At 42.8% G+C, this 27,834-nt stretch overlaps 1 protein-coding gene across 1 annotated transcript in view; it reads left to right on the top strand.

The window, feature by feature from the left end:
- The window catches only part of LOC120926472 (sodium/hydrogen exchanger 2-like), a 150,587-nt gene extending 139,447 nt beyond the window's left edge, over positions 1 to 11,140 (top strand). Inside the window, exons 11-12 of the mRNA XM_040336409.1 lie at positions 1,271 to 1,361; positions 10,155 to 11,140. Coding sequence (XP_040192343.1) covers positions 1,271 to 1,361; positions 10,155 to 10,510 — 447 coding nt within the window. The 3' untranslated portion in view covers positions 10,511 to 11,140. The remainder of the gene's footprint in view (positions 1 to 1,270; positions 1,362 to 10,154) is intronic.
- Positions 11,141 to 27,834: the final 16,694 nt, after the last annotated feature.

Below are 27,834 nucleotides of genomic sequence, written 5' to 3'. Positions count from 1 at the left end.
GCGTCGGGAAAAAAAAAGATACGGCGGGAAAAAGAAATAAATAAATAAATAAATAACAGCGTCGCGGGTAAGAAGGGTCTACTTTTACAAGGTGTAAACAGTTTACACTTTGTAAAAGCAGCCCTAATTTTACACATGCAACTTAATACTTACGGAGAAAAAACGAAACGTAAAAGCTTCGTGGATCTCCGTAAGTGCTAATTTGCATACCCGAAGCGGCATTTCGACTCGACATGCCCCCAGTGGCGGATGCGGTACTGCATCCCAAGATCCGGCAGTGTAAGTCCCTTACACATGTCGGATCTTCTGCCTATCTTTTGGAAACTGATTCTGTGGATCAGTTCCAAAGATAGAAACAGGGATACGACGGCGTATCAGGGCCTGATCCACAAAAGGGATACGCCGGCGTAGCTACTGATACGCCGTCGTATACCTGTTTCTATCTATGGAACTGATCCACAGAATCAGTTTCTCATAGATAGGCAGAAGATCCGACATGTGTAAGGGACTTACACTGCCGGATCTTGGGATGCAGTACCGCATCCGCCGCTGGGGGCATGTCGAGTCGAAATGCCGCTTCGGGTATGCAAATTAGCACTTACGGAGATCCACGAAGCTTTTACGCTTCGTTTTTTCTCCGTAAGTATTAGTTTGTCGTCGCAAAATTAGGGCTGCTTTTACAAAGTGTAAAGTTAGTACACCATGTAAAAGTAGACCCTTCTTTCCCGCGACGCTGTCAAATTTAAAAAAAAATAAAAAATTTCCGCCGCATCTCTTTTTTTTCCCGACGCAACTTTTTTTACCCGGCGCGATTCACAAAACTCGGCGTAACGTAATTTCGCGCAATGCACGTCGGGAAAATCGCGTCGGGAGCATGCGCAATACGTCCGGCGCGGGAGCGCGCCTAATTTAAATGGGACTCGCCCCATTAGATTAGGAACACCTTGCGCCGGACGGATTTAAATTACACCGCTCAAAATTTATAGGTAAGTGCTTTGTGGATCGGGCACTTAGGTAGAGATTTTGCGGCGGTGTAACTTAAACGGGAAAAATTAAGTTACGCCGGGTTTTTGTGGATCAGGCCCTAAATGCTTTATACTAATGGAACAATTCTTCTACAAATATATCATATAAAACGTAATCCTCAATACTTCATGAGTCAGACCTCTAATTACTATTGCAGTTTGGTTTCCCCAGTATTCCACATATTGCTTGTTTAAATGTTGAATGTTGAAAAACAAGTCTTAAAGTCTTTTTCACATATTTTTAGACTTCTGTTCAGCAATCCCGGTTTCTGTCTCTACCTGGACACACAAAACTTTCTGAAAGGCCAAGAGGAAAAGATACACATTCTTTTAAAGGTGAGACTATGTTAATGAAATCATGGCATCTTGATCTGTAATAAACATATACACGTTCATCGTGCGCATAAATCAAAAGACTGACGTGCCAAGCACTTGAACAGCTTTGGTGGAATTAAAGGGGTTGTAAAGTCAGAAGTTTTTTTTTATCTTAATGCATTATATGCATTAAGATAAAAAGCCTTGTGTTGCAGCAGCCCTCCCTCAGGCCCCCTAATACTTAACTGAGCCCCATCTAGATCCAGCGATGTTGCTTGAGAGTTACTCCCCCGCTACTCCCCTCCTCATTGGCTGAGACAGGAGCATGGTGCCATTGGCTCCCGCTGCTGTCAATCAAAGTCAGTGAGCCAATGAGGAGAGTAAGGGGTGGGCCAGGCTGCAGCTCCATGTCTGAATGAACATAGAGTAGGGCTTGGTTCGGGTGCCCCAATAGCAAGCTGCTTGCTGTGGGGGCACTCAACAGAAGGGAGGGGCAAAGAGTGCTGAAGAGTGACCCGAGAAGAGGAGGATCTGGGCTGCTCTGTGCAAAACCACTGCACACAGTAGGTAAGTAGAGACATGTTTGTTATTTAAAAAAATAAAATGATTTTAGTATCACTTTAAGCTCACACAAGGGCCAATTAATGCAGTGATTTTAGGATATTATTAAAGTATATGTTAACCCTTACCTTGTAAAACAACCTATTCAATTTAACATAGAAATGCAAGGTAAAAATTCTCTGTTCTCAGCTGCAGAGAGCTGGGGTTGGGGCATGTCAACAAGAGGCAAGGAAACAAGCAGTACACTGAATATTGAAGATCTGGGGTGGGGAGCAATGCAAAGACCACAGCATAATTTTTAATACAGGTACATTGTGACTAAGGATGGGCCGAACATCCCCCGGTTTGGTTCGCACCAGAACATCTCGAACAAGCAAAAAGTTCTAGCAAACATGCGAACGCTATTAAAGTTTATGGGACACGAACACGAAAAATCAAAAGTTCTCATTTTAAAGGCTTATGTGTAAGTTATTGCCATAACAAGTGTATGGGGACCCAGGTACTGCCCTAGGGGACATGCATAAAAAAAAAAGTTTTTAAAACAGTCGTTTTTAAAGGAGCAGTAATTTTAATGATACTTGTTGTGAAACAATAAAAATGTAATATTCCTTTAAATATTGCACCTGGGGGGTCCCCTTATTCTGCCTGTAAAGTGGCACATATGTATAATGTATATAACATGCCACAGCAATAATCACATTTCTAAAGGAAAAAATATCATTTAAAGTTGTCCTTTGGGTCTGGTATGGATTTTAAGGGGAACCCCACGCCAAAATGTAAAAAAAAATGGTGTGCCCCACCCAAATTCCACACCAAGCCCCTATCAGAGCATGCAGCCTGGCAGGTCAGAAAAGGGGGGGGGAGCAAGAGCCCTCTCCCTCCTGAACCATACCAGGCTACATTCCCTCAACATGGGGGCCTCCAGATCCCGGTCCCACTCATTTACCAAAAAAGTGTACAAAAGTAAGAAACACAGTACACAGTTTTTGACAAGTCTTTTATTAAAAAATAAAAAATATTGTCACGTGATGTCAGAAGGAGGTGGTGCCACTGGGTGACATAGCCGGGTGGCCCCGCCCCTTGCCTATAAAAGAGCTGTCAAAGCAGGGAAGAGGCAGATGGGTGTGATTGATGGTGGATTACTTTTTCTTTTTTTTCAAAGGACTTGTCAAAAACTGTTTTCTGTGTTTTTTTGGTGAATGGGTAGGGGTACAATGTACCCCTACCCATTCACGTGGGCGGGGCCGAGATCTGGGTGCCCTCTTGTTAAAGGGGGCTTCCAGATTCCGATATGCCCCCCGCCCCCAGACACCGACAACCACAGCCAGAGTTGTCAGGAAGAGACCCTTGTCCCCAACAATTTTGGCCAAAATTTACACTGCTACATATCTTTGGTAAAAATAACACAAATTAGTGGATATTATTTAGGCTGTGTGAAAATTGTAGAGTCTACAAGCTATGGTGCAAATCATAAACATGTGATTACACCTGATGTACTGATGGCCTATCTCAATTCTTGAGGCCCTGAAATGTACAAATACCCCCAAATTACCATTTTTTGTTAAGTAGACAATCCAAGGTGTTTAGTAAAAGGTACAGTGAGTTTTTTGAAGTTATAATTTTTTCCCACAATTCTTGGGAAAATAAAGAAATTATAATTTGTTTTTACACAAAATTTCCATAATAACAAGTTATTTCTCTTACACAGCATATGCAAACTTCCAATTATACCCCAAAATACATTCTGTCACTCCTCCAGAGTATGACCTGTTCCTGCACCCAACAAGAGTAACTGTGAGGGGTTACAGTGTTCAGTCACCACCAACACCCAAGGCCCAATTTTTCTGCACCTGTTTGACAGGTGCCTGTAGTTTCATTTTTTTTTTATTCAAGAGCAAGACCCATTTTTGGGCCCAACAAGAGTAACTGTGAGGGGTTACAGTGTTCAGGCACCACTAGGGATGGGCGACCAGTTTGGACCGAGCATAAGTTTGGCCTGAACATCTCCCATTCAGTACTTGTATAACACATGAACTTATGTTGATGGGGACAAGGGCCTCTTCCCGACAACCCTGTCAGGGTCTGCGGGCCCCCTTTAACAAGAGTAGTGTCTGAACAGTGTAACCCCTCACAGTTACTCTTGTTGGGTGCGGGAATGGGCCCTGCATTACAAATTTGAAAAAAATTAAAATTATATGCACCTACCGAACAGGTGCAGAAAAATTGGGCCTTAGGTGTTGGTTTTCCCCTAAACCAAAAGTATTGTTGGAAGCTAGCATAATCAAGATTCAGGAATAGGATGGGCAGCATAGGCAGTCTTCAAGGGATCCCAGATCCCTAGAAAATTAAATCAGTTACATCAGCATCAGGGGCTTGATAGCTGCTGTTGATCCTGGACTGATTAATTTTGATAAATGTCAGCCTATCAACAAAGTCTGTGGACAGGTGCACTCTTTTATCCATCACAAACCCTCCAGCAGCATTGAATGTCCATTTGGAAAACATTCTGGATTACAGGACAGGCCAGTAGCTCGATTGCATATTGAGCAAGTTCTGGTAGTGGTCCATCCTCAAGACCCAGTAACCCAGTGGATTCTCAGTTGGAAAGGTCAAGTCTGCTCTTGCCCCTAGATAATCCTGCACCATATGATGGAAACGTACGGATGGCTGCTTAAACCTAACAGCCCTGGGCGCTGAGGACTAAAGAATTGTTTAAAGGCATCGGTCAGTCGGCCGCCTTCTCCATTTCTCTTCCTCTTTCAGAATGAAGCCTCAGAAACATGTTGTCCAGGAAACGGTACCCTCCCAGTGTCTGGAAAGGTGTTAAACAATTTTTTCTTCAAGCAATTCAGAAGATATTTCATCCTCTGCTCCGTCTGCGAAGGCAGTAATGATCCCTCTCCTTGATACCACAAATCCTCGGGTCCTTTTGCAGGATTTGCAGAATCAGGGAGCCCATGCAGCATAAGTTTGAGGAGGCATGATATTCTGAGTCCTCTGGGTCACTAAGGATGACATTGTCAGGAACTCATTCCTCACAGCACACCGTGGATTTCTGGGGACTAAAAAACATTCATTGAAGACTGCTGTATGTTATCCTCTACATCAGTGGTTCTCAACCTTTTTAATGCCATGACCCCTTGATATAATTTCCCAAGTTGTGGGGACCCCTAACAGTAAAATTATTTTTCGTAGTGTGGGTTGTCAGCACCCAAGGCAAGACAAGTAATTTGCATCCCTAACCCATGGACATTTAGCGCTCACTGAGTCCCTTCCACTCGTACAGTAATAAAGCCCTTAGGTACATTTTAGGATGTACCACTCTTTCTCTTTGTTCTCCTTTCTTTCCCTTTTATCACTCTCTATCCTAATTTCTTGTCCCCCCCCCCACCACCACCATCCCTCTCTCTATCCATTTTTCTTGTTCTTTCTCTTATTCTTTATCTCCCTTTTTATTTGTTCCTCCCCCTCTTTCTTATTTCCATGTATTCTTTATTTGTATTCCTTCTCTTACTCCTTGCGGGGGGGTGGGGGGAATGGCATGAGTGGCAGTGCTGGCGGGGAGTTGGGATGAGTGGCAATGCTGGGGGAAGTTCTGATTAGCCAACTTAGGTGCTCTTGATCAAGGTCATCTGCTGATCTGAGGACTGTAGTGGGGACTTTTAATGGCAACTATAATCATAGGTAGTGTTACTTTGTGTCTTTGTGTAACTGTGTCTCTGACTTTGTGGTGTCTCATAGCAGTGACACCTATGCCAAAATCAGGAGACAGGGTCTCCTCCAGCCCCTTCCACTTCACATTCCTCACTTGTCAGCTGATCTGTAGTCTCTGCCCTCCAGCCATGCCGTGAAATGAATTGGCGGCTGCAAAGAGGCTGAGTGGTCGGCTGCGGACCCCAGGAAGAGCCCAGCTGGGCGGCCACAGGCTCCAGGAACAGCCCTGCTGGACGGCTGCAAAAAGGCTGGGAGAGTGGTGCGGGCTTCAGGAACTGCCCAAGATTCAGTGACCCCTGGCAAATCATCATTTGACCTCCAGTTTGAGAACCACTGCTCTACATCCATGCTGACACAATCCTCCTCCTCCTCTTCCTCCTGTGTGTTTGGCAGCCCCACAGGAATGGGATATGTATAAAGGGGGCCTTAAGAGGAAAGGAAGTCCTCCTCTTCCTCCCGCTGTCCTGCCTCAAGTGCCCTGTCCATGATTCCACAAAGCGTGTGCTCCCACAGGAAGAATAGAGGGACAGTTTCACTGATGCATGCATTGTCACGGCTCACCATTCTTGTGGCCTCCGCAAATGGATGGAATGGCCTTACGTGAAAATAAATGTATTTTTGGAACCTACCACTGTGGTATAGCACATTCTGCAAATTCATGAAAGGGGGCAGAGTCTACCAGATGAAAAAGCAGCAGTTGTAGTGCTGGCAATTTGGCCAAGCTAGCATTTAGACGCTGAGCATGTGGATGGCTGGGATAGTAATTTTTTTAAGGTTCAGCAACTGGGGTAGCAAAATTAGCTTGATGAAATCAACAGGTGGTGTACTGCTTGCAGATTGGGTTCTTGTGGCACCCATTGCTATACCATCATTCCTCTAAGTGCAGGTTTTTGAGAAAACTTGAGGTAAATTAGGGGTAGAAATCCCAAATGAGGAGCAAGGAGAAGTCTGAATTTTTTTATGATGTGGGTCTTTCAGGTGCTGTTGCCAACAGACTGCATGGCAGGTTGTCATATACAGTATCTCACAAAAGTGAGTACACCCCTCACATTTTTGTAAATATTTTATTATATCTTTTTATGTGACAACACTGAATAAATTACACTTTGCTACAATGTAAAGTAGTGAGTGTACAGATGGTAAACCGTGTAAATTTGCTGTTACCTTTAAAATAACTCAACACACAGCCATTAATGTCTAAACCGCTGGCACAAAGGTGAGTACACCCATAAGTGAAAATTTCCACATTGGGCCCAATTAGCCATTTCCTTCCTCTGTGTCATGTGGCTAGTTAGTGGTACAAGGTCTCAGGTGTGAATGGGGAGCAGGTGTGTTAAATTTGGTGTTATCACTCTCACTCTCTCATACTGGTCACTGAAAGTTCAACATAGCACCTCATGGCAAAGAACTCTCTGAGGATAATTTTTTTTATTTATTGCTCTACATAAAGATGGTCTAGGCCAGGGATATGCAATTAGCGGACCTCCAGATGTTGCAGAACTACAATTCCCATGAGGCATAGCAAGACTCTGACAGCCACAAGCATGAACCCAGAGGCAGAGGCATGATGGGACTTGTAGTTTTGCAACAGCTGGAGGTCCGCTAATTGCTTATCCCTGGTCTAGGCTATAAGAAGAGTGCCAAGACCCTGAAACTGAACAGATTCCACTCAGAACAGGCCTCACCATGGTCGACCAAAGAAGTTGAGTGCACATGCTCAGCGTCATATCCAGAGGTTGTCTTTGGGATATAGACATATGAGTGCTGCCAGCATTGCTGGAGAGGATAAAAGGGTGGGGGGTCAGCCTGTCAGTGCTCAGACCATATGCCACACTTTGCATAAAATTGGTCTGCATGGCTGTCATCCCAGAAGGAAGCCTCTTTTAAAGATGATGCTCACAAAAGCTTGCAATTTGCTTTAAACAAGCAGACCAAGGACATGGATTACTGAAACCTGTCCTGTGGTCTGATGAGACAAAGATAAACTTATTTGGTTCAGGTGATGTCAAGTGTGTGTGGTGGCAACCAGGTGAGCAGTATAAAGACAAGTGTGTCTTGCCTACAGTCAAGCATGGTGGTGGGAGTGTCATGGTCTGGGGCTGCATAAGTGCTGCCATCATTGGGGAGCTACAGTTCATTGAGGGAACCATGAATGCACACATGTACTGTGGCATACTGAAGCAGAGCCTGATCCCCTCCCTTTGGAGACTGGGCCACAGGACAGTATTCCAACATAATAACAAACACACTTCCAAGACGACCACTGCCTTGCTAAAGAAGCTGAGGGTAAAGGTGATGGACTGGCCAAACATGTCCCCAAACCTAAACCCAATTGAGCATCTGTGGGGCATCCTCAAACAGAAGGTGGAGGAGCTCAAGGTCTCTAATATCCACCAGCTCAGTGATGTTGTCATTGAGGAGTGGAAAAGGACTCCAGTGGCAACCTGTGAAGCTCTGGTGAATTCCATGCCCAAGAGGGTTACGGCAGTGCTGGAAAATAATGGTGGCCACACAAATTATTGACAATTTGGGCACAATTTGGACATTTTCACTTAGGGGTGTACTCACTTGTGTTGCCAGTGGTTTAGACATTAATAGCTGTGTGTTGAGTTATCTTGAGGGGACAGCAAATGTACACTGTTATACATTACACTGTTATACAAGCTGTACCCTAACTACTTTACATTGTAACAAAGTGTAATTTCTTCAGTCTTGTCACATGAAAAGATATAATAAAATATTTACAAAAATGTGAGGGGTGTGCTCACTTTTGCGAGATACTGTATCTTGTCAAGCATGTGGGGCCAAAGCGGCTGGTGTTCTGGACATGCTTGATGCCCTTCAGACAGAGATTGCAAACAGCAACGCTGTGGTCAGCTGCACATGTGTTGAAAAAAACACACACCAATGAACTTTTGGAATTTAGCACCAAGACAGCAACACCCTGCACCTGTGGAGTACTGTGGTTTGGCTGCCCTTAAGCTGGCCCCTGGGGGACATCCTGCCTCGTTGGAGTTGTGACTCCTCCTCCTCACTTCCCTTCTCTCTTCTCTTAGGCACCCAAGTACAGTCAGTGACCTCATCATCCCCACCCACCTTGTCACTGGAGCAAAATTGGCAGTATGCTGCAGCTGAGAGAACATGAATGCTAGTTTCTTGTCCCTCTGTGACACCCCTCTCTCTAGGCTCATGTTTCTCCCTTCCTCAACCTGGAAACCAATATTGGAGCATTCAAATTGCTGCGCATCCTCCAGCAGCATGTAACCGACACTATGATCAAATAATTCAGGTGACTCCTCCATGCATGTAGGTGGGGCTATAGAAGGAGTAGCTGTCGACAAGGAGTCGGTGGAATAGGCCGTTTTGGCAGCTAAGGTGGAAGGCAAACAAGTATGACAGAGGATGAGGAGGATAGTTATCTACTCCATTAACTCTTTTGCATGTTGTTTCTCAATAACATGGCCAGCAGTGGGAAAAAAGGACAATACTTTTGTTCTTGGTGCACAATAAACTGTTTTATTATTATTAAAAAAAATAAGAAGGGCCAAAAAAAACAGTGGTGACGCAGAAGGAAGACCACCTGTGACTCAGAAGAAGGAACAGCAACTATGGAATATTTTTTTTTCTGCTGCTGGGAAAAAAAAATCGAAAAGCCCCCCCCCCCCCAAAAAGAGGAACCACTGCTGACGCAGAAAGAGAAACACCTGTGATGCAGAAGGGAGGACAGCAATTATGCCCTAAATATTCTTAGTGCTGCACCACCAATTTATTTTTTTAAATAATCAAAAGCATACCACTGCTGTGGTGACGCAGAAGGAATAACACCTGCAACAAAACCTGATACTGCAAAAAAATAAAATAAAGAGATTAATAAAAACAAAAATGTATACACTGCACTCCATGCTCAGCTGGAGGGATTCCCCTGTCAACACTGTCCGTGTTGATGGGGGAATCGAGCAAAGAAATTTGCACAGTCTATGGCCTGCCTTATTTTTTTGTGATGAAATAAAACAACCTTTTTAAAAACGTCATTTAAAATGATCGTGTGTGGGCTTCACATCGTTTTTTGTCTTCTAAAAAACGACCCAAAAAAAATTCGAACATGCTTCCATTTTTTATGTCGTTTTTCAAAATGTCGTTTTTTGTGTCATAAATAATGATCATGTGTGGGCTAAAACAAAGTTTTAAACAACGTTTTAAAACCAGCACATGCTCAGAAGCAAGTTATGAGATGGGAGCTTGAATGGAACAGAGTGCCGTCGTACGTGTTGTACGTAACCGCTTTGCTAGAGCATTTTCGGAAAACGATGGTGTGTGGACAACGTCGTTTTTTATAATGAAGTTAGAAAAACTTTGTTTTTTTTCACGATGAAAAACGTTGTTTTATTTCATCACAAGAACTGACCGTGTGTACGTGGTATAAGTGTTACTGATGTGAAAAAAAAAATTATTTATTTGAATATTGCAGTTGTATGTTTACTTTTACTTGTCAGTATATTTACCATAATTTTGATATCATTATGTTTTTGTTATATACAGTGGGTGACAGCGATTCAGATGGTGGTAACTCCAGCCAGGATTTAAATTTTTATCCCAGAGCCAAAGACATCTTGCAGGATAATAGGCAAAAACGTGCTCCTAGGCTAGAGTGGACTGATGAAAGGCTTACTAGTCAGACTAAAGACTCCAGTTCAGTAGGTGGCTTACCACTGCAAAGAGGAGTTCGGAAGCCGCTCTTGCCTAAACCAAGGTTTGGAACCTTGAGTGAGGACAAAGGGCCAATAGAGGAAAGTAGCACTCCAGTTCCACCACCAAGAAGTAGACATTCCTTGGAAGATGAGATTAAGAAGAAGAGACGTGGAGAAAGAAGACCTGATCCTCGATTGCCAAAATAGTAAAAATCACACCTGTCAAAGAGGCAAAATATTTTGCAAAAAGAAGTCGACATGTTGCATTGCCATGTTACTCAATTCAGTTTTTCTGGATATAATGTATTTTCTGATATTCCAAAATGAGATTACTTTTACCACTATAAAACTTGTTATCTCTGCGGATTTTGACTGGTAAACTAAGCAGGTGGTTTTTGCAAATTCTTTATTGAAGGCATTCTGCATTCATAAAGAAAATTGGAATATACAGTAAAAAACTACATTTACATAGTAATGCAGTAACTAAGCAGTTTTTCACAGGCACAAAATAAATATCGAATTAGGTGATTACCACACCTAGAATATCAATTGAACCATTTCTACAAAGTGTGGAAATGTGTAAATTAAGTTTTACTGGCGCATGTATGGGGTTATTAGTGTACATACAAACTGATATTTTAGCTCAGAAAGTAGTCAACACAAAGAGGTTGATTTACTAAAGGTAAATAGACTGGTCACTTTGCAAAGTGCAGTTGCTCCAGAGTTTAGTAAATGAGGTAAAACTGCATTTTGCAAAGAGTACTCAATCACATAATAATAATAAAAATAAAAAAAACAGCATTTTTGTTTGCACATGATTGGATAATGGAAGTCAGCAAAGCTTCTGCTCATTTACTAAGCTTTGGAGAAACTGCATTTGCAGAGTGCAACTGCACTTTGCAAAGCGACCAATCTATTTACCTTTAGTAAATCAATCCCTTTGTGCCTGTGTTGACAACTTTCTGAGCTAAAATATCAGTTTGTATGTACGCTAATAGCACAGTCTATTTGCCTTTATTAAATCAACCCCAAAGTGTCTCCTATTTTTTTTCAAAAATGACTGCAAGCTTTGCACACATTTTTACAATGTAAATGCAGCCAGAACCAAAAATAGGTCTAGATATATGAATGGCATGGCCCTAATTTTGGTATACGTTTATGCATGCCCGTTAGTGAGAACCGGGATGTGGTGTGATAACCACATGAACACAAATGTACACTGACTATACCAATGAACAATTTTCTATGTACCCATAATGTGTTGTATATAAAATAAATTTATTGCACTGATTTATTGGAGCGCTTGCCCTGAACCTATTTCAGAAGGCAGCAGGCGTTCCCTTGTTCACAATTTATAAGTGAAGCAGAACCAATTAAATGGGAGCTAGTGTGGGGGCCATGAGTAATAAGAGAGCCTCTGTAAAGGAAATATCTCCAGATAGGAAAATTGGCACATTCATTAGTAATATTTAAAACAATCTGCACTAATTACCTAAGAAGACATACAGTGTGTGCACTGATTGTTAGCAGTGGCTATCAGTGCAAAACGACATGTCACATTAAAGTTAAGAAGCGGGGGGGGGATAGGCCAAAAATGACATGTCACAATAAAGTTGAAAAGCGGGGAGGGGGGGGCGCTGCCGACAGTAACATGTCACATTAAAGATTAAAGAGAAGCGGGGGGAGGGGGTGATCTGCTGTCTGAAATTGCATCTTACATTAAAGTGAGAAGCGGGGGTTGCTGACTTCTTACCTCTTCTCCCATGCAGCCAGCGAGTTGAGAAGTGGGGTGAGGGGCCGAAAATTACTTCTCACCAGACGGGGCCTCTAGTAATTTGGGGGGCCCTCCGCAGCTTTGCGGGGCCCTAAGCGGCTTGAATAGTGAGCCTATAGGGCGGATCGGCCCTGGTGGCTATAGCCAAGCCTTGGCAGAAAGTTGTAGCACTAGGGCCTGTTTACCCTTGTGCATATTGGTGAAGGTAAATGCATATGAAATGCACAACCACTGATTTATTAATACAGATCTTACCACTATATTTTGAATGCGGTTTAACAGGTGTTTAGCATCACCAAAAATGTACAAACGTGGAAAGGTCCTAAGGTTGGTCATTCATGATGGTGGCCCATATTGCTAGTATACACCTGGAGAAACAAGTACAGTAATGTAAATTCTCCTACATACCCAGCTAGCAGAGTGCAGCTGAGGGTCCGTGAGGGAGCTAAGAACCTTGTCATTCCTAGAAGACAAGGTTTGTACTTTGTTGTATTATGGTAATGGATCTGTTGTGAATGGTTTCTGGGCACAGGATTGGAAAATGTAGGATCCAGGAATTGCACCCGCGATCTGCGGGTGCAATATCTTACAGGCTGCAGAGTAAAAAAAAAAAAAAAAAAAATGCATATTTTTTTACCTGCAAAAAGATGTGCATTTATTATTATTTTTGTAAACGGTTAACTTAGCCTTTCCGCTACAGCATTAGGTGCAATGCACTGAAGATTACGACCTATAATTATTATACCTAAATTTAGGTATTATTAGTTGTGGCATTGTACACTGAGGTGCTAACAATATAAGAGTCTTAAATCTAAGTCAATTTACTAATGTGCCTCAGGCCATGTGACTTAAAATGTAATAGGTCAAAGAGAGCTCCAAATTAAAAATTTTAAGTCTTTATCGATCAACTGATTACAACAATCAGGACAGTTAGGACTCTTGCTACTTCTATTCTGAACATATCATCTGCCTACTGATCAATTTGCTTAGCAGTACCATTGAATCCATTTAAAATTCTGTAATTTCCCCAGCTCTGTGAAGGGGAATTGTGTGACCCCCAAAATTCAGTAGATATTTGTTGCCCTGCTTGTTGAAACCAGCTGAACAATCAAGACTTAACTCCAAAGGACTTTTAATTTGGCACTCTCCTTGACCTTGATACTTGGATTTCTCAACTCGGCTGCATGTCCTTTCCTGGGGGAGCTCTGTCTTTGTGGTGAGCTGCTAAATACAGGCCAATTCTGCTCAAGTAATGACTTTGGGGCAGATCCACAAAGCGAGTACGCCGGCGTATCTACTGATACGCCGGCGTACTTTCAAATTTCCTGCATCGTATCTTTGTTTTGAATCCTCAAAACGAGATACGACGGCATCTGGGTTAGATCCGACAGGCGTACGGCTTCGTACGCCTTCGGATCTAAAATGCAATTCTTCAGCGTCCGCTGGGTGGCGTTCCCGTCGAAATCCGCGTTGAGTATGCAAATTAGCTATTTCCGACGATCCACGTAACTTACGGCGCAAATTCTTCCAGGATTCAAACCAAAAAAAGTAAGTTACGGCGGTGTAGCGTATCTTAGATACGCTGCGCCGGGGCAGATCTTTGTGGATCTGCCCCTTTGTCTACATTTACTGTCTACATTAATTATCTCTATAATTTCTTCATGTAAGTTCAGGTGATTATTTTTATGACTGCTTTAATGTGCATTTTTTTCCCATCATACAAAAAAAATGTAGTAATATTGCTTGGTAATACACTGGTATTGCCTAATTCCAGCCAAAATATTGTTTTAAAAAGATTGTTTTGGGTATAGCTGCAAAGGGCTAAAACCTCAGTGGTGCCTTTGTCATTGTCTTTGTCCCAGAAGTGGATCCCTTTCATTTCCTGTCCCAATAGTGATTGGAAGTCCAGGCATGGATTGGAAGTTCTTCCAGTGAAGAGGGCAGCAACAAAACTCTTTTATAGTGGAGAGGGAAAAGGTTAGAACATAATGTAATATTTCTACTGTTGTCTGTGCCTTCTTGACTCGGTGACCCCCATTCCCTTAATTTCTTGTCCAGGGATAAAAACCAAAAATACATTTACCCAATAGAGACATAGACTGCAATAACATTCTGTTTACTGCTTTTCAATTACTTGATAAACATTTAATAATATGTACCGTACTACTACTACTACCACATACTGAGATGGTTTTCAGTTTTATCTGGCACTATCTTCAAAACAGCGTGTGACCTTCTGCATAGCAAGATTTAAATTGTTAAAAAATATGTAAATTCAGACATAAATATGCAACATTGGCATGTGTGGAGAGACAGCAGATTACGTTTGAACAGTTGACTTGAAGCTTGTTTAAAATGATAAACTTTCCACATTCATGAAGTTTTTTTTGGGACTTTAAATGAGGCAATGGCATAAATGCCACATGTCTCCATCCCTGATAAATTTTGAGATAAAAGAAGGGTTGGGACTTTGAGTGAGGTGCATGACAAGCAGTGGGTAAGCAAAAAAGTAAACATAAAAGGTATCTATGTAGTTAAGCAATGGTGGAATCATAACATAGCACAATATGAACCATATAAATTATGTTGAGAGCAGTTGTTTATTAAAACCACTCATCAACAGTTAGTAATATGATACAGTTCTTACAAGAGGTAAAAACATGATTGATAAAAAAAATCATAATGCATAGAGCAAATGAACATGAGCATGTAATGGAGAACTGATTGTAGAGAAACAATGTATCAATAATACATCGGTAGTAACAAATTCATAGATTGTATATACAGACATGACACAAAGGTAGTAAATAAAAAGCATCTTATAGCTCGATGCGTTTAGTTGAAATTGAGGAAGTGGAGCGAATTTTCATGAAACATTACATTTTACTAACTATTTTACTAACTGTTGATGAGTGGTTTTAATAAACAACTGTTCTTAACAACATTTATATTGTTTATATTGTGCTATGTTATAATTCCAACATTGCCTAACTACATAGATTCATTTTATGTTTACTTTTTTGCTGCTTGTCATGCACCTCACTCAAAGTCCCAACCCTTCTTTATTCTCACTTTCCACATTAATACCATTTTTACTGATAGTGCCACATAAAAGGTGCTGCTGCTTAGGGATGCTTTCCTGAACTCCATGTCATATGTATGAATTATAGACAGATGTACACATTTGGAGAAATCTTTAATACATTGAAGCCTTCCTATGTGGGCTTCTAAAGAGCCACCTGTACTTTTTGTCTACAGATTTTACCTCTGCAGTTACTTGAAATGTTGCTGTCATCCACTAGTGACCTGTTCACCAATAACAAGAAATGTTTTTTTTTTTAACAGAAAAAAAACAACAAGAAATGTTTTTAACTGTATTATAATTTTAAGAATATTTATTATATTGTGAACCAAATGATGGAAATGTGTATTAAATTTTAATATATAAAAAATAAAAATACTGTTCATATTTTCTACAATAAATCAAAATCTTTTCTTCTTGCGTTTTGGTAATTTTTAAACAGGGTGCATCGAGTGACATTGGTTTCTGCAGAGGAAGCCCAGCACCACCTATTGATTTTGTAGCTGCCTAAGAAGTTGCTGTCAGCTGTATGAATAGGGCAGGATAGAAGGGAAGGTGTCTCTCCTCTAACTTACAACAAATCAGTATGTGCCAGTTCACACAGGGGCAACACGAATCTGGACGCGACTTTGTGTGGCGACTTCAGCGCGACTTGGGGCGACTTACAACGCGACTTCAAGAACCTTTTCTGAAGTCAAAGCGACTTCAGTAGTGTGCATTAAGACGGCTCACTTCCATGTAATTTGACATGTAGCGCAACTTGGGGCAACACAAGTCACCCCCCAGGTTGCGGTAGTGTGAACCGGCTCTCAAGGTTAGGCCTGTAAACACCGGTCTATAACTCTACCTTTCTGCAAACAATTCAGCACATTTTATAGAGGAAAACATTGGTGCTATATTTTGTAATTGCTTAGTATATTTGACTCAATCAACTGTCTCACCAAACAATCAGTTCTAACTACACCGTATAATTAGATCCTTCTGCTGCTACCTGGGCTGTGGGAATCGGCTGCATAAAGAATGGCATACCTGACTAAATAAATAACATTTGTCCATCTAAAACATTGTCTTATTATGAAGTAAGGTATCCTTTTGTAGTAGGAATCAATTGAACATCCAAAAGCTATTTAGATTAAATAACCCATTCATGAGCAGGCATACATTTGCTAGCGTTTGATACTCTGGCAGACAGGAAGCATAAATTTGATAAAACAAGTCTACCAGTCTCCTGAAACATGAGCACAACCGCAACTTCACCAACCTCTATAAAGAAGTGCACAAAACCACGCACTTCTGGGGATTAGATTGCAAGACTGAAGGTAATATAAGCATCTATTGTTTGTTGTTCCCGGAATGATGGACTGTTCTGCTGCTGGTATAATTTCAAAGTTATGAATTAAATACACCTTAAAACCTAACTCTGAGAACTTTTAAAATGATCCATTGTAGTGGGACTGTGAAGGCACTGCATGGGTTAATTTCTCTTTTTATCTAGGGGAGAGGAGAAACATTTTTACTTACCTGATCCTCTCTTTCCCCTGGCAGATGGTGCTCCCCCATGCTCAGGCAGTAGTCTAAATTACTAAGAGAGAAAAAAAGAAAAGGAGGGCGTACCGACCTAGTGCATTACCATAAGAGGTTTTATTGAATAAATAAAAGCAAAAATTCCTACTCACAAAGAGAGCTTGAATACAGCTTATCAGACCGGTCTCTTGGTTCCTACCAACAAGACCTAATAATGCAGAGGATCCAATGGTACCCCAACGGCGGAACGGCTAACGTTTCTGGGGCGCACCCCTTTCTTCAGAGCCTGGAAGGTCTGTCATAGCTCTCTCCAGAAAGCCCTCAGTATATATATGTGTGTGAATGTGATTGCACATGTGCAGAGGAGTCCAGAGGTCAGGTGACCTTCAGTTAGCCAATCCCACCCCCTAATCCATCCGCCGGGATGAAATTCTTAGGTGACCACCTCCATGGCTGATACTCTTACCCAAATAGGGGGGGAGAGATGTTTGTAATACCATGTGCGAGGCATCATGGCACCACCAACTCCCGTTCCGGCCCAACCCGAAGGGACGTTGTGGCTGGAACGCAGGAAATGTATACACTTGCTGGTCGGGACGTCCTGCGGTCCAAGAGCAAGGGGATTGAGAGGAGGTGCTGTACACAATAGAGGTGGGTGTTGCCTGCCGATCCGCGGCTGCCCGGTGGTGGGCTTGTGGTGGTGGGGGGGTTAAGACATCTATGGGGGATGTTTCCCCTGTGCGCCCCTCCTCCCTTGGGTCTCCATGGTTGTCTCTGTAGTGGCCTATGCAGCGGCAGGGTGGACTGGTGCTGGGAGTTGGTGGTGCCATGATGCCCCGCACATTTATTTATTCAAGAAAACCTCTTATGGTAATGCACTAGGTCGGTGCGCCCTCCTTTTCTTTTTCTCTCTTAAGTAATTTGAAAGCCCATGGTTCTGAGGAGGGCTGCAAGACTTTAGACCTTGCCTTAGGATTGGACTGCATCACCCTATAGCGAGTTTTGTTTGGAATGTGTCAGATAGTCGAACAAGAAGTTTGGGACTTAAAATGAGGCAATCGACAGACAGCTATGAATTATAAAATGCAACATATTTATTGTCTTGGAATTCATATAACAGAAAATATAAAACCATTCCATACACATACAAACATAGCAATAAAAGCCATTTCATATATATACACATACATAGTAGTATTGGATCTAGCTCATTCCCATTTATACATAGAATTGATATAGCAACGCATTTTCAGTTACCAATTACAAATTAAAACTCCATATGAATTCATTTATAATTTGGCCAGAAAGTTTATAACGCTCCATATGAGGATATTGTCTTAATTCGCGTGAATGCAATTCAATATAATAGATAATTGGGTGCATCCTACAATTCCCTATGCATTTTGTGATGCAAAGCCACTTCTTTAGGGGCTGATGCATCCATATGTATGGAGTTACTGTTAACAGGTATGCAGTATAGTAACACAAGGGCCACCAGGAATGTAGTCTGTCCCAGGAACTGAGGTAACGAACCTACAGATGAGGCGGCCACCCTCAAAGCATCCCCAGAGAGTAGATTTCTCCAATTGTGGTGAAATAACAACAGGAAATAGTATGTGTGGGATCCATGATCTCTGATATGTCTGCATGGTAGAATGGCCATGTGAAATGAAGTGTGTCAGATGTGGCTTTTTGTTTCTCCTCTTTTTTGGTCCTGTCCTGTCCTGTCCTGTCCCGTCCCCTAAAAAATAACCCAACACACAGCCATTAATGTTGAGCAGGTGTGTTAAATGTGGTGTTATCGCTCTCACTCTCTCATACTGATTACTAGAAGTTCAACATGGCACCTCATGGCACACAACAGAACTCACAATTTGGGACAAAAAAAAACAGAAAAAAGAATTGATGCTCTCCATAAAGATGGCATTGGCCAGGGGTATGCAACCATGGCCCTCCAGCTGTGGTGAAACTACAAATCACATCATGCACGTGCTTCTTGAAGTCATGCCTGTGATTGTTATGCCGCGTACACACGGTCGTTTTTTGTCTTGTAAAAAAAACGTCGTTTTTTTCTCATGAAAAAAAAAGAAGTTTTTTAAACTTCATTTTAAAAACCGATGTTGCCTACACACCATTGTTTTTTCAAAATGCTCTGGCAAAGCACGGTTACGTTCAGCGGCACTCTGTTCCATTCAAGCTTGCGTCATAACTTGCTTCTGAGCATGCGCGGGTTTAAAAACGTAGTTTTTAACGTTGTTTTAGCCCACACACGACCATTTTTTATGACACCAAAAACGACGTTTTGAAAAACGACATAAAAAATTGAAGCATGCTCGAATTTTTTTTTTGTCGTTTTTCAGAAGACATAAAACAACGTTTTCCCCACACACGGTCATTTTAAATGACGTTTTAAAAAATTTCGTTTTTTTTTTTATCACAAAAAACGACCGTGTGTACGCGGCATTAGGGTCTGGCAATGTCTCATGGGACTTGTAGTTTCAAAACAGCTGGAGGGCCAAGGTTGCCTTCCCAACTTCAAGATATTCATGTATCATGTCATGTGTTTATTATTGTAGCACTGTGTGTATATATATGTCTGAACATTTTTTCTACAAATCCTAAATTGTGTTTGTTTCAAAATAAAGCATTTTTTTATAAAAAATCTATTTAAAATTCGAAATTCTTTGAAAATTGCCTTAAAAATCCCAACTTTGAGGTTTATCTATTTTGCCTACCCCTGGCCTAGGCTATAAGAAGATTGGCAAGACCCTGAGACTGAGCTGCAGCATGGTGTCCAAGACCATATAGCGGTTTAACAGGACAGGTTCCACTCAGAACAGGAGAAGTTGGTCTGCATGGAAGGAAGCCTCTTCTAAAGATGATGCACAAGAAAGCCTGCAAATAGTTTGCTGAAGACATGCAGACTAAAGACAGTTACTGGAACCATGATGAGACCAAGATAAAGGGATTTTTAATACAGCTTACCTGTAAAATCCTTTTCTTGGAGTACATCACGGGACACAGAGCGGCATATTCATTACTATGTGGGTTATATGGAGTACCTTCAGGTGATGGACACTGGCAATCTCAAACAGGAAGTGCCCCTCCCTATATAACCCCCTCCCATAGGAGGAGTACCTCAGTTTTGTAGCAAGCAGTATGCCTCCCAAAATGTTCCCCAAAAGAGGGGTGGGAGCTCTGTGTCCCGTGATGTACTCCAAGAAAAGGATTTTACAGGTAAGCTGTATTAAAAATCCCTTTTTCTTTATCGTACATCACGGGACACAGAGCGGCATATTCATTACTATGTGGGATGTCCCAAAGCAATGCTTTTAATGAGGGGAGGGAGACATCTTCCCAAGACAAAGGATTTAATTTAGAGGTATACTCAAATAATAATAATAAATCCAACTTAGTCGAGAAAAATTAAACTTAAATTTAAATTTTAACTCAAGGGTGCCCCCGATTCTGAGGGTCTTAAATCGCAGCCTGCAGCACTGCCTGCCCAAAGGCTGTATCAGTATTCCTTCTTACGTCCACCTGGTAAAATTTAGTAAACGTGTGGACTGAAGACCAGGTTGCCGCTTTGCATACTTGAGCCATAGAGATCTGATGGTGTGCTGCCCAGGAGGCGCCCATGGCCCTGGTAGAATGAGCCTTTACTGACAAAGGAGGAGGCAACCTCTTCAAGCCGTAGGCCTGAGTAATTAACTGTTTAATCCACCTCGAGATGGTGGATTTTGCAGCTGCCTACCCTTTCTTGGGCCCATCTGGCAAAATGAACAACACATCTGTTTTCCGAATCTTCTCTGTAGCTTTAAGATAGGCCTTCATGGCCCTGACAATATCCAAGGTATGCAGCAACCCTTCCTTTCTGGAAGTAGGCTTCGGAAAGAAGGATGGTAGTACCAAATCCTGGTTCAGGTGAAAACTGGATATAACCTTTGGTAGAAAGGAAGGATGAGGACGGAGAACCACCCTGTCCTTATGCAGAATAAGATATGGCTCCTTACAAGATAAGGCTGCCAATTCTGACACTCTTCTGGCGGAAACTATTGCGACCAGAAATACCAACTTCCTTGCCAGTAAAACCAAAGGAATCTCAGCCAACGGCTCAAAAGGTTGTTTCTGCAGAGTTGACAGAACAAGATTCAAGTCCCACGGACAAAGTGGTGACTTAACCGGAGGATTAATACGTAAGACCCCCTGTATGAAGGTCTTAACCAGCGAGTGGGTGGCCAGCGGCCTCTGAAACCACACTGACAAAGCTGAAATCTGTCCTTTGTCCTTTGATTGTGCTTAATGCCAGGCCTTTATCCACTCCTAGCTGGAGAAAACTTAACACTCGATCAATGGTATACTTGCGGGAAAGCCATTTCTTGGACTCACACCAGCCTACGTAGGCCTTCCAGACCCTGTAATAAATCACCCTGGAGACCGGCTTTCTAGCCCTGATCAGGGTAGAGATTACCTGCCTAGACAGCCCTCTACCCCTGAGAATCAGGGATTCAGCCGCCAGGCCGTCAAATTTAGACGCCGTAATGCAGGGTGGAGGATCGGGCCTTGCGAGAGTAGGTCTGGTCGTAGAGGAAGCGTCCAATGGTCTCCCACTGCCATCTTTAGGATTAGTGAGTACCATGCCCTCCTGGGCCATGCTGGAGCTACCAGGATGACTGGTTTGTGCTCCACCCTGATCCTGCGTAACAGGCGGGGTAGCAACTGTAGCGGGGGAAAGGCATATAGAAGTTTGAACTGATGCCAAGGGCAAACCAACGCATCGGCTCCGCAGGCCATAGAGTCCCGTGTCCGGGACATGAACCTGTCTAGCTTCTTGTTGAATCTCGATGCCATGACATCCACGTCCGGCATTCCCCACCTCTGGCAGATTACCTGAAAAATTTGCGGATGCAGAGACCATTCCCCTGGCGACAGAGTCTGACGACTCAAGAAGTCCGCCTGCAGGTTGTCCACCCCGGGAATGAATATTGCCGATATGCAGGGCACATGAGCTTCTGCCCACAGGAAAATCAAGCTCACCTCTCTCTGAGCTGCCTGACTCTTGGTCCCCCCTTGGTGGTTTATATATGCCACAGCTGTGGCATTGTCCGATTGTATCCTCACCGGGAACCCCTGCAATTTGGCTGTCCAAGCCTCGAGGGCTAGCCGAGCAGCTCTGAGCTCAAAGATATTGATGGGCATCTGCCTCTCCGCCTGTGCCCAAGTACCTTGGCGAGTGCAACCATCCAAGATCGCTCCCCAGCCCCTCAGGCTGGCATCTGTGGTCACTATCTTCCAGGCCACGGGGCTGAAAAATTTTCCCTTCAGTAGATTCTGAGGATTTAACCACCAGCACAGACTTTGCCGAACTCTTGATGAGAGTGGCAAAGGAAATTCCAAGGCCTGTGGCCTCTTGCTCCATGCTGACAGAATGGCTGCCTGTAGGATGCGAGTGTGGCTTTGAGCGTAAGGTACCGCCTCGAACGTGGCCACTAGCTTGCCTAGTAGTCGCATACATAGGCGAATAGTTGGTTCTCTTTTGCTTAGAACCAGATGTATCAAGTCTTTGATGGCCTCGACCTTTACCAGAGGCAGGAACACTCTTTGCTGCTCTGTGTCTAATGTCATGCCGAGGTATTCCAACCGTCTTGTGGGTTGGAATGCTGATTTTTCTCGGTTTAAGATCCAACCGAACCTCTCGAGGTACTGGACCGTGAGGGCCACTGCTCGTTCCAGGCAAGGAGACGAGTGATCTATGACTAGGAGGTCATCCAGGTAGGCTAGGACCGTGACCCCTTGGATCCTTAGACTGGCTAGGATCGGAGCTAGGATCTTCGTGAATACCCGGGGGGCCGTAGCCAGCCCGAAAGGGAGCGCCACAAATTGGAAATGACGCTGGGCCACCGTGAAGCGGAGAAATCTTTGATGTGGCTGAAAAATTGGTACATGAAGGTAAGCATCCTTTATGTCTATGGACGCCAGAAAGTCGTCCTTCTGAAGTGCGGCGGCTGCAGACCGAACAGATTCCATCCGGAAAGAACGAACCCTTAGGTAAACGTTTAAACCCTTTAGGTCCAAAATTGGCCTGACATCGCCGTTGGGCTTTGGAACGGTAAACAGATTGGAGTAGAACCCTAGCCCTTGCTCTTGGGCTGGTACCTCTACTATCACGCCCTGGCAAAGCAGATGATCCAACGCCGCCAGTAAAGAGGCCTTTTTTGTTGGATCGTTCGGTACCCTTGACTCCTGATAATGAGGTGGAGGAAACTCTAGAAACTCTAATCTGTAGCCTGTGGCCACGGAAGACCGGACCCATCTGTCGGGGATATCGGCTTCCCAAACCTCAGCAAAAAGACGAAGCCTTCCCCCCACCTTTGTGGGTGGGGGCGCCCCTTCATAAGGCAGATTTAGGGGCTGGCTTTGCTGGCTTACGATACCACTGCTTCTTGCCCCCAGAGGCCTGTCCCTGCGACTTATTGCTAAAGTTTGATCTCGCAGGAGGCCGTCGATACTGCCTGGAATTGGAGGGCCCCGGAATAGGGGAGAGCTGCCTTTTGAACGCAGGTCCTCGAAACGTCTTTTTGACTGGTAAAAGGGTACTTTTGCCACTCGATATAGTCTGAATATATTTATCTAGATCCTCTCCGAAGAATCGACCTCCATGGAAGGGAAAACCTGCCAGAAGTTTTTTGCATGGGGGCTCAGCCGCCCAGTTCTTTAACCATAAGAGCCTTCTCATGTGTACTAAAAATAGTGACAAACGAGACGCCTGCTGAATGGAGTCCTTTATAGCATCCACCGCAAAGCACAGGGCTCTAGGAATATCCGATAATTCTTCTGCCTGCTGGGCAGGAATGTCTTTAAGCATCTGTTTTGTCTGGTCTGTTAACGCCTGACAAACCCCAATAGCAGCCACTGCGTTGCTCAAAGGCGCTTTCAATGAACCTAAGGATGATATCGCCGAAGCCTGAGGCTCTGGTAAGGGCAACTTAAATGCCAGGCGGACCATGTCTGTCAATGACTGAATCCACAAGCTCTCTGCATGGGAGGCCGAGACTGGCTCCTCATAAGTAGACTCCTCATTCCCTAACCCTCATGGTCCTGGTCTGAATGATTTTCCTGAGCTTCTAATTCTCCAAGGGAGAGAACCTCAGCATCTGGGGGTACACCCCCAGGTGACGGAGACCTAGTCCGCTTCTTGCCCGACATGGAATTGACTATCATAGTTGCCAATCTCTTCTCTAGTCCCCCTAAGGAAAGGGCTAGCATTTCCTCTGTGAAAACACAGGGTTGGGTGGATCTGATCTAGCCTCAGCACCAGACGCCCCTAATGGCTCAACCAAGGCACCCACTACTGGAATAATTTGTGGGGAGAGTACAGGCATATCCTGACTCGAACCTTCAGAATCTGAGGGGGAACCCTTTTGTCCTCTGGCACCTCTTGCCATTTCACCTGATCCTGATGCTTTGGAAGCCATGGTACAATACCGAGGTACCCCTACTTACAACAACCAACTGATGTAGGTAGGAGAAAAAACTATGCGGTTTTAAGGGGACAGTAGTGAACAACTAATGCCCAAAAAACCCAATGGGGAGACCAGTATGTGTTCCCCCTTTTTCTTTTCTTTTTTTTTTCAATCATGTATATATATATATATATATATATATATATATATATATATATATATACACACATATTTTTTTTTTATTTTTTTTTTGGGATCTTTGGATCCTGAGTCCCTTTTTCCCCTTTTTCTATGGAATCACATTGTCTCCCCACAAGAGAAATTGCAAGAATCCACCTGCTGTAAGGAATTGTTTAGGCTAGATTGAAAAGCTAGTTCTGTTTGTCAGAACTGCAATACTCCCTTGCGCCACCGGGTGCCACTGTGCATCGCTTGCACTGATGCCGCTCTGTGTCCTCCTCTCCTGAGCTCAGAAACAAACTGAGCTAATACAGCATAGAGGAAGGGCCCCTTCCTCTTATGAGATCCAACGTCCCGCCCCCCCCCCCCCCTCTGAAAACAGCGCAAATTTCTTCCCGTGATGTACGATAAAGAAAAACCTATTTGGTTCAGATGGTGTCAAGCGTGTGTGGCAACAACCAGGTGAGGAGTACAAAGACAAGTGTTTCTTTCCTACAGTCAAGCATGGTGGTGGGAGTGTCATGGTCTGGGGCTGCATGAGTGCTGCTGGCACTGGGGAGCTACAGTTCATTGAGGGAACCATGAATGCCAACATGTACTGTGACATGCTGAAGCAGAGCATGATCCCCTCACTTCGGAGATTGGGCCGCAGGGCAGTATTTCAACATGATAACGACCCCAAACACACCAGCAAGACGACCACTGCCTTGCTAAAGAAGCTGAGGGTAAAGGTGATGGACTGCCCAAGCATGTTTCCAGACCTAAACCCTATTGAACATCTGTGGGGCATCCTCAAACAGGAGGTGGAGGAGCGCAAGGTCCCTAACATCCACCAGCTCTGTGATGTCATCATGGAGGAGTGGAAGAGGACTCCAGTGGCAACCTGTGAACTCCATACCCAAGAGGGTTAAAGGGGTTGTAAAGGTAAAAGTTTTTTTACCTTAATGCATCCTAGGAGCCGAGACAGCCGCCGAGGGACCCCAGAAGACAGGATTCGGGGCCACTCCGTGCAAAACGAACTGCACAGTTTTGGAGGTATTTCCAAAAAAAATAAAAAAATCACTTTCTGTTGGGACTAGGGGACAGTAAGTAAAGGAAAATATCCCCAATATGTCAAAGATGGCAAAATAAAACTTGACAGGGATTCTAACCCTCCTTTGCTCTATCCAAACTGAAAAAATATGTTTTGCCTTCAGCTCTGCTTTAATCTCTGGCCCCCCCAGTCTCCAATAAAGCAAAATGCGTCACAGCTTGTCATTACTAGGCACTGATGTGCGCTGTTTCTTTATGGGAACAGTGGGGAGAGCTTCAATTCACACATTTCTTTTTAATGCCCCTGTGAACTTATAAAGATAGAAATTCTCATTGTTTCCTGTATACTGGAATACAGCGTGTTTTATTGTTCTATATAAAAAGCAACAGCACCATCTACTGGCTGCATTTGTGTACCACATCGCCCTTCATACTTCCAAACAGATTTATTTTAAATTGATTTATTCTCAGTATAGATGATTTTTAAATACTGTAGTGAATTTAATTTTAGAAAGGGAATCCAAAACATAATAATGAAAACAAATATTTTGCTCAAAATGAGTATTTACTGTAGTGAGATACATTACTCTAAAAGTAAAAATGTGTGTTTTATATCTCTAATGTTGGACAGCCTTTTTGAAACAGGGTGTTGTGGCACCCTGGAGGTGCCTTCTGGATTTTTCAGGGGTACCATAGCAAAATGCCTGAAAATTGCCCTAAAATGTTTTTATTTACAAGTCTACAAGATCAAAATCGATTTTTGTTACACAAGGCATCAGATTTTTATTGTGCAACATTAAAAACCTGGGCACCATGCAGGCCAGCTGCCAGCATTCTCAGTGACATCATAGGTTGAGAAGGTGGAAGTGGGACACTTGCTGTGGATGTCCTTGTTTGCACCTCCCATGCTTCCCTCTGTCAGTTTAGCGGAGTCAAGGAGAGAAATGGAGGGAGAAGAGAAAGACTGGAATACTAGTGTCAGTACCAGTGTGTAAAGATGTATTTTCTTTGTAGGAATAAGGCCTGATTCACACCTATGCAGGTTGCAGTTTGCATATTCCAGATGCATTTTGCATTTTTTAATACACGTTTTTGATCCATCAAAGTCTATGGAACCAAAAACCAGAAGAAAGTATCTGACCCTTTCCATAAAATGCACAGATGTAAACGTGACCCATTGGAAATCATGTTAAATGAACTGTAATGTGTTTCTACAAAACTGAAAATGCATAAATGTGAACCAGGCCTTAGTCCCCTCTACTGTTGGGTGTTCTATGGGTGTGGATGTTACTGCATTATGTAAAACTATTATTATTATTTTTTTAACTTTAAAATTGGGTGCCCATTGTGCAGAATTTTGAAGGGTGATTAAAAAAAAGGTTGAGAAACTGTTGTAGGATATATTGAGGCCTTGCTCAATTGCCATTTGTTAGATTTACACATCTATTTATGCCATTAGGTTTCAATCAAGTTTTAATCCATCGAATATACTCTCTTTATACACGGCTCCTGCTATCCAGTAATGATCTGAACAGGTGCTACCAAAGGGGCATCACTTAGACGAATCAGAGAGCTTCAAATCCCACCAAGGATATTGGCCTGCATTGAGAATTTTAAATTTTACCTGCGATTTCCTGCATACATTATACTGCAAGACCTTTTCAAGGTAGTTATCTGAATGGTCTTATGCACTCTGTAGTACAATGAGTACCATGTCAGTGCTTTATAAGTATGGGAAATAATAAATTCAAAATAACAGTAATCCAGCAAGTGATAGCCAATTGACGTATACAATATATACTGTAACTACTTTAGATAGTTATACTATATATAACTTGTTTAGATATGAGCATTTGAATCTGAATGGATTCAGTTCACAGTTTTGTGAATTCTGCTCGAAGTTCCAAAATGTTGTGCTAACTTGATTGAAGTCTATGGGGAGAATGTTAAACCAAGGTATTCAATTCTAGGCAAAACAAACACAAAACCATTGTCAGTGCACCCTGGAGCTATGTTTTTTTTGCCATAAAAAAGGTTGACAAATCCAATCTTCCAACAAATGGATTAACACCCAAGCGTTTTACACATCTAAAATGTGTTACACGCTTTGACAAGTGTAAATAATTTTTCTGCCAAAACACCACTGCCAGGAGAAAAGGCATCCAAGAGAGAGCAAAAATGTCCAGTGTGCATGAGGCCCTAGTATAGATTATACAAAGGAGGTAGATAATAGTATGTGTGTAATATAATAGCAGAAATGTGGAGACTAGGCACGAGTTGGAGACAGAGACAATAGAACGCTTGTGTATCAAACTTTTGTGGAATTCTCCACCAGAAAAGAAGAAGAAAAAAAAAATACACTTGTTCATTAAAGTCGTATTACATTTTTTTTTTTTTTTTTTTTAATTTACAAACATGTCATACTTACCTGCTCTGTGCAGTGGTTTTGCACAGAGTAGCCCCGATCCTCCTCTTC

The sequence above is a fragment of the Rana temporaria genome, chromosome 2 (genome assembly GCF_905171775.1).
Source record: "Rana temporaria chromosome 2, aRanTem1.1, whole genome shotgun sequence".
In the NCBI taxonomy this organism is placed as follows: Eukaryota; Metazoa; Chordata; class Amphibia; order Anura; family Ranidae; genus Rana; species Rana temporaria.
The sequence above is the reverse complement of the archived record's forward strand: the minus strand, read 5'-3'. Positions and strand labels throughout refer to the sequence as shown.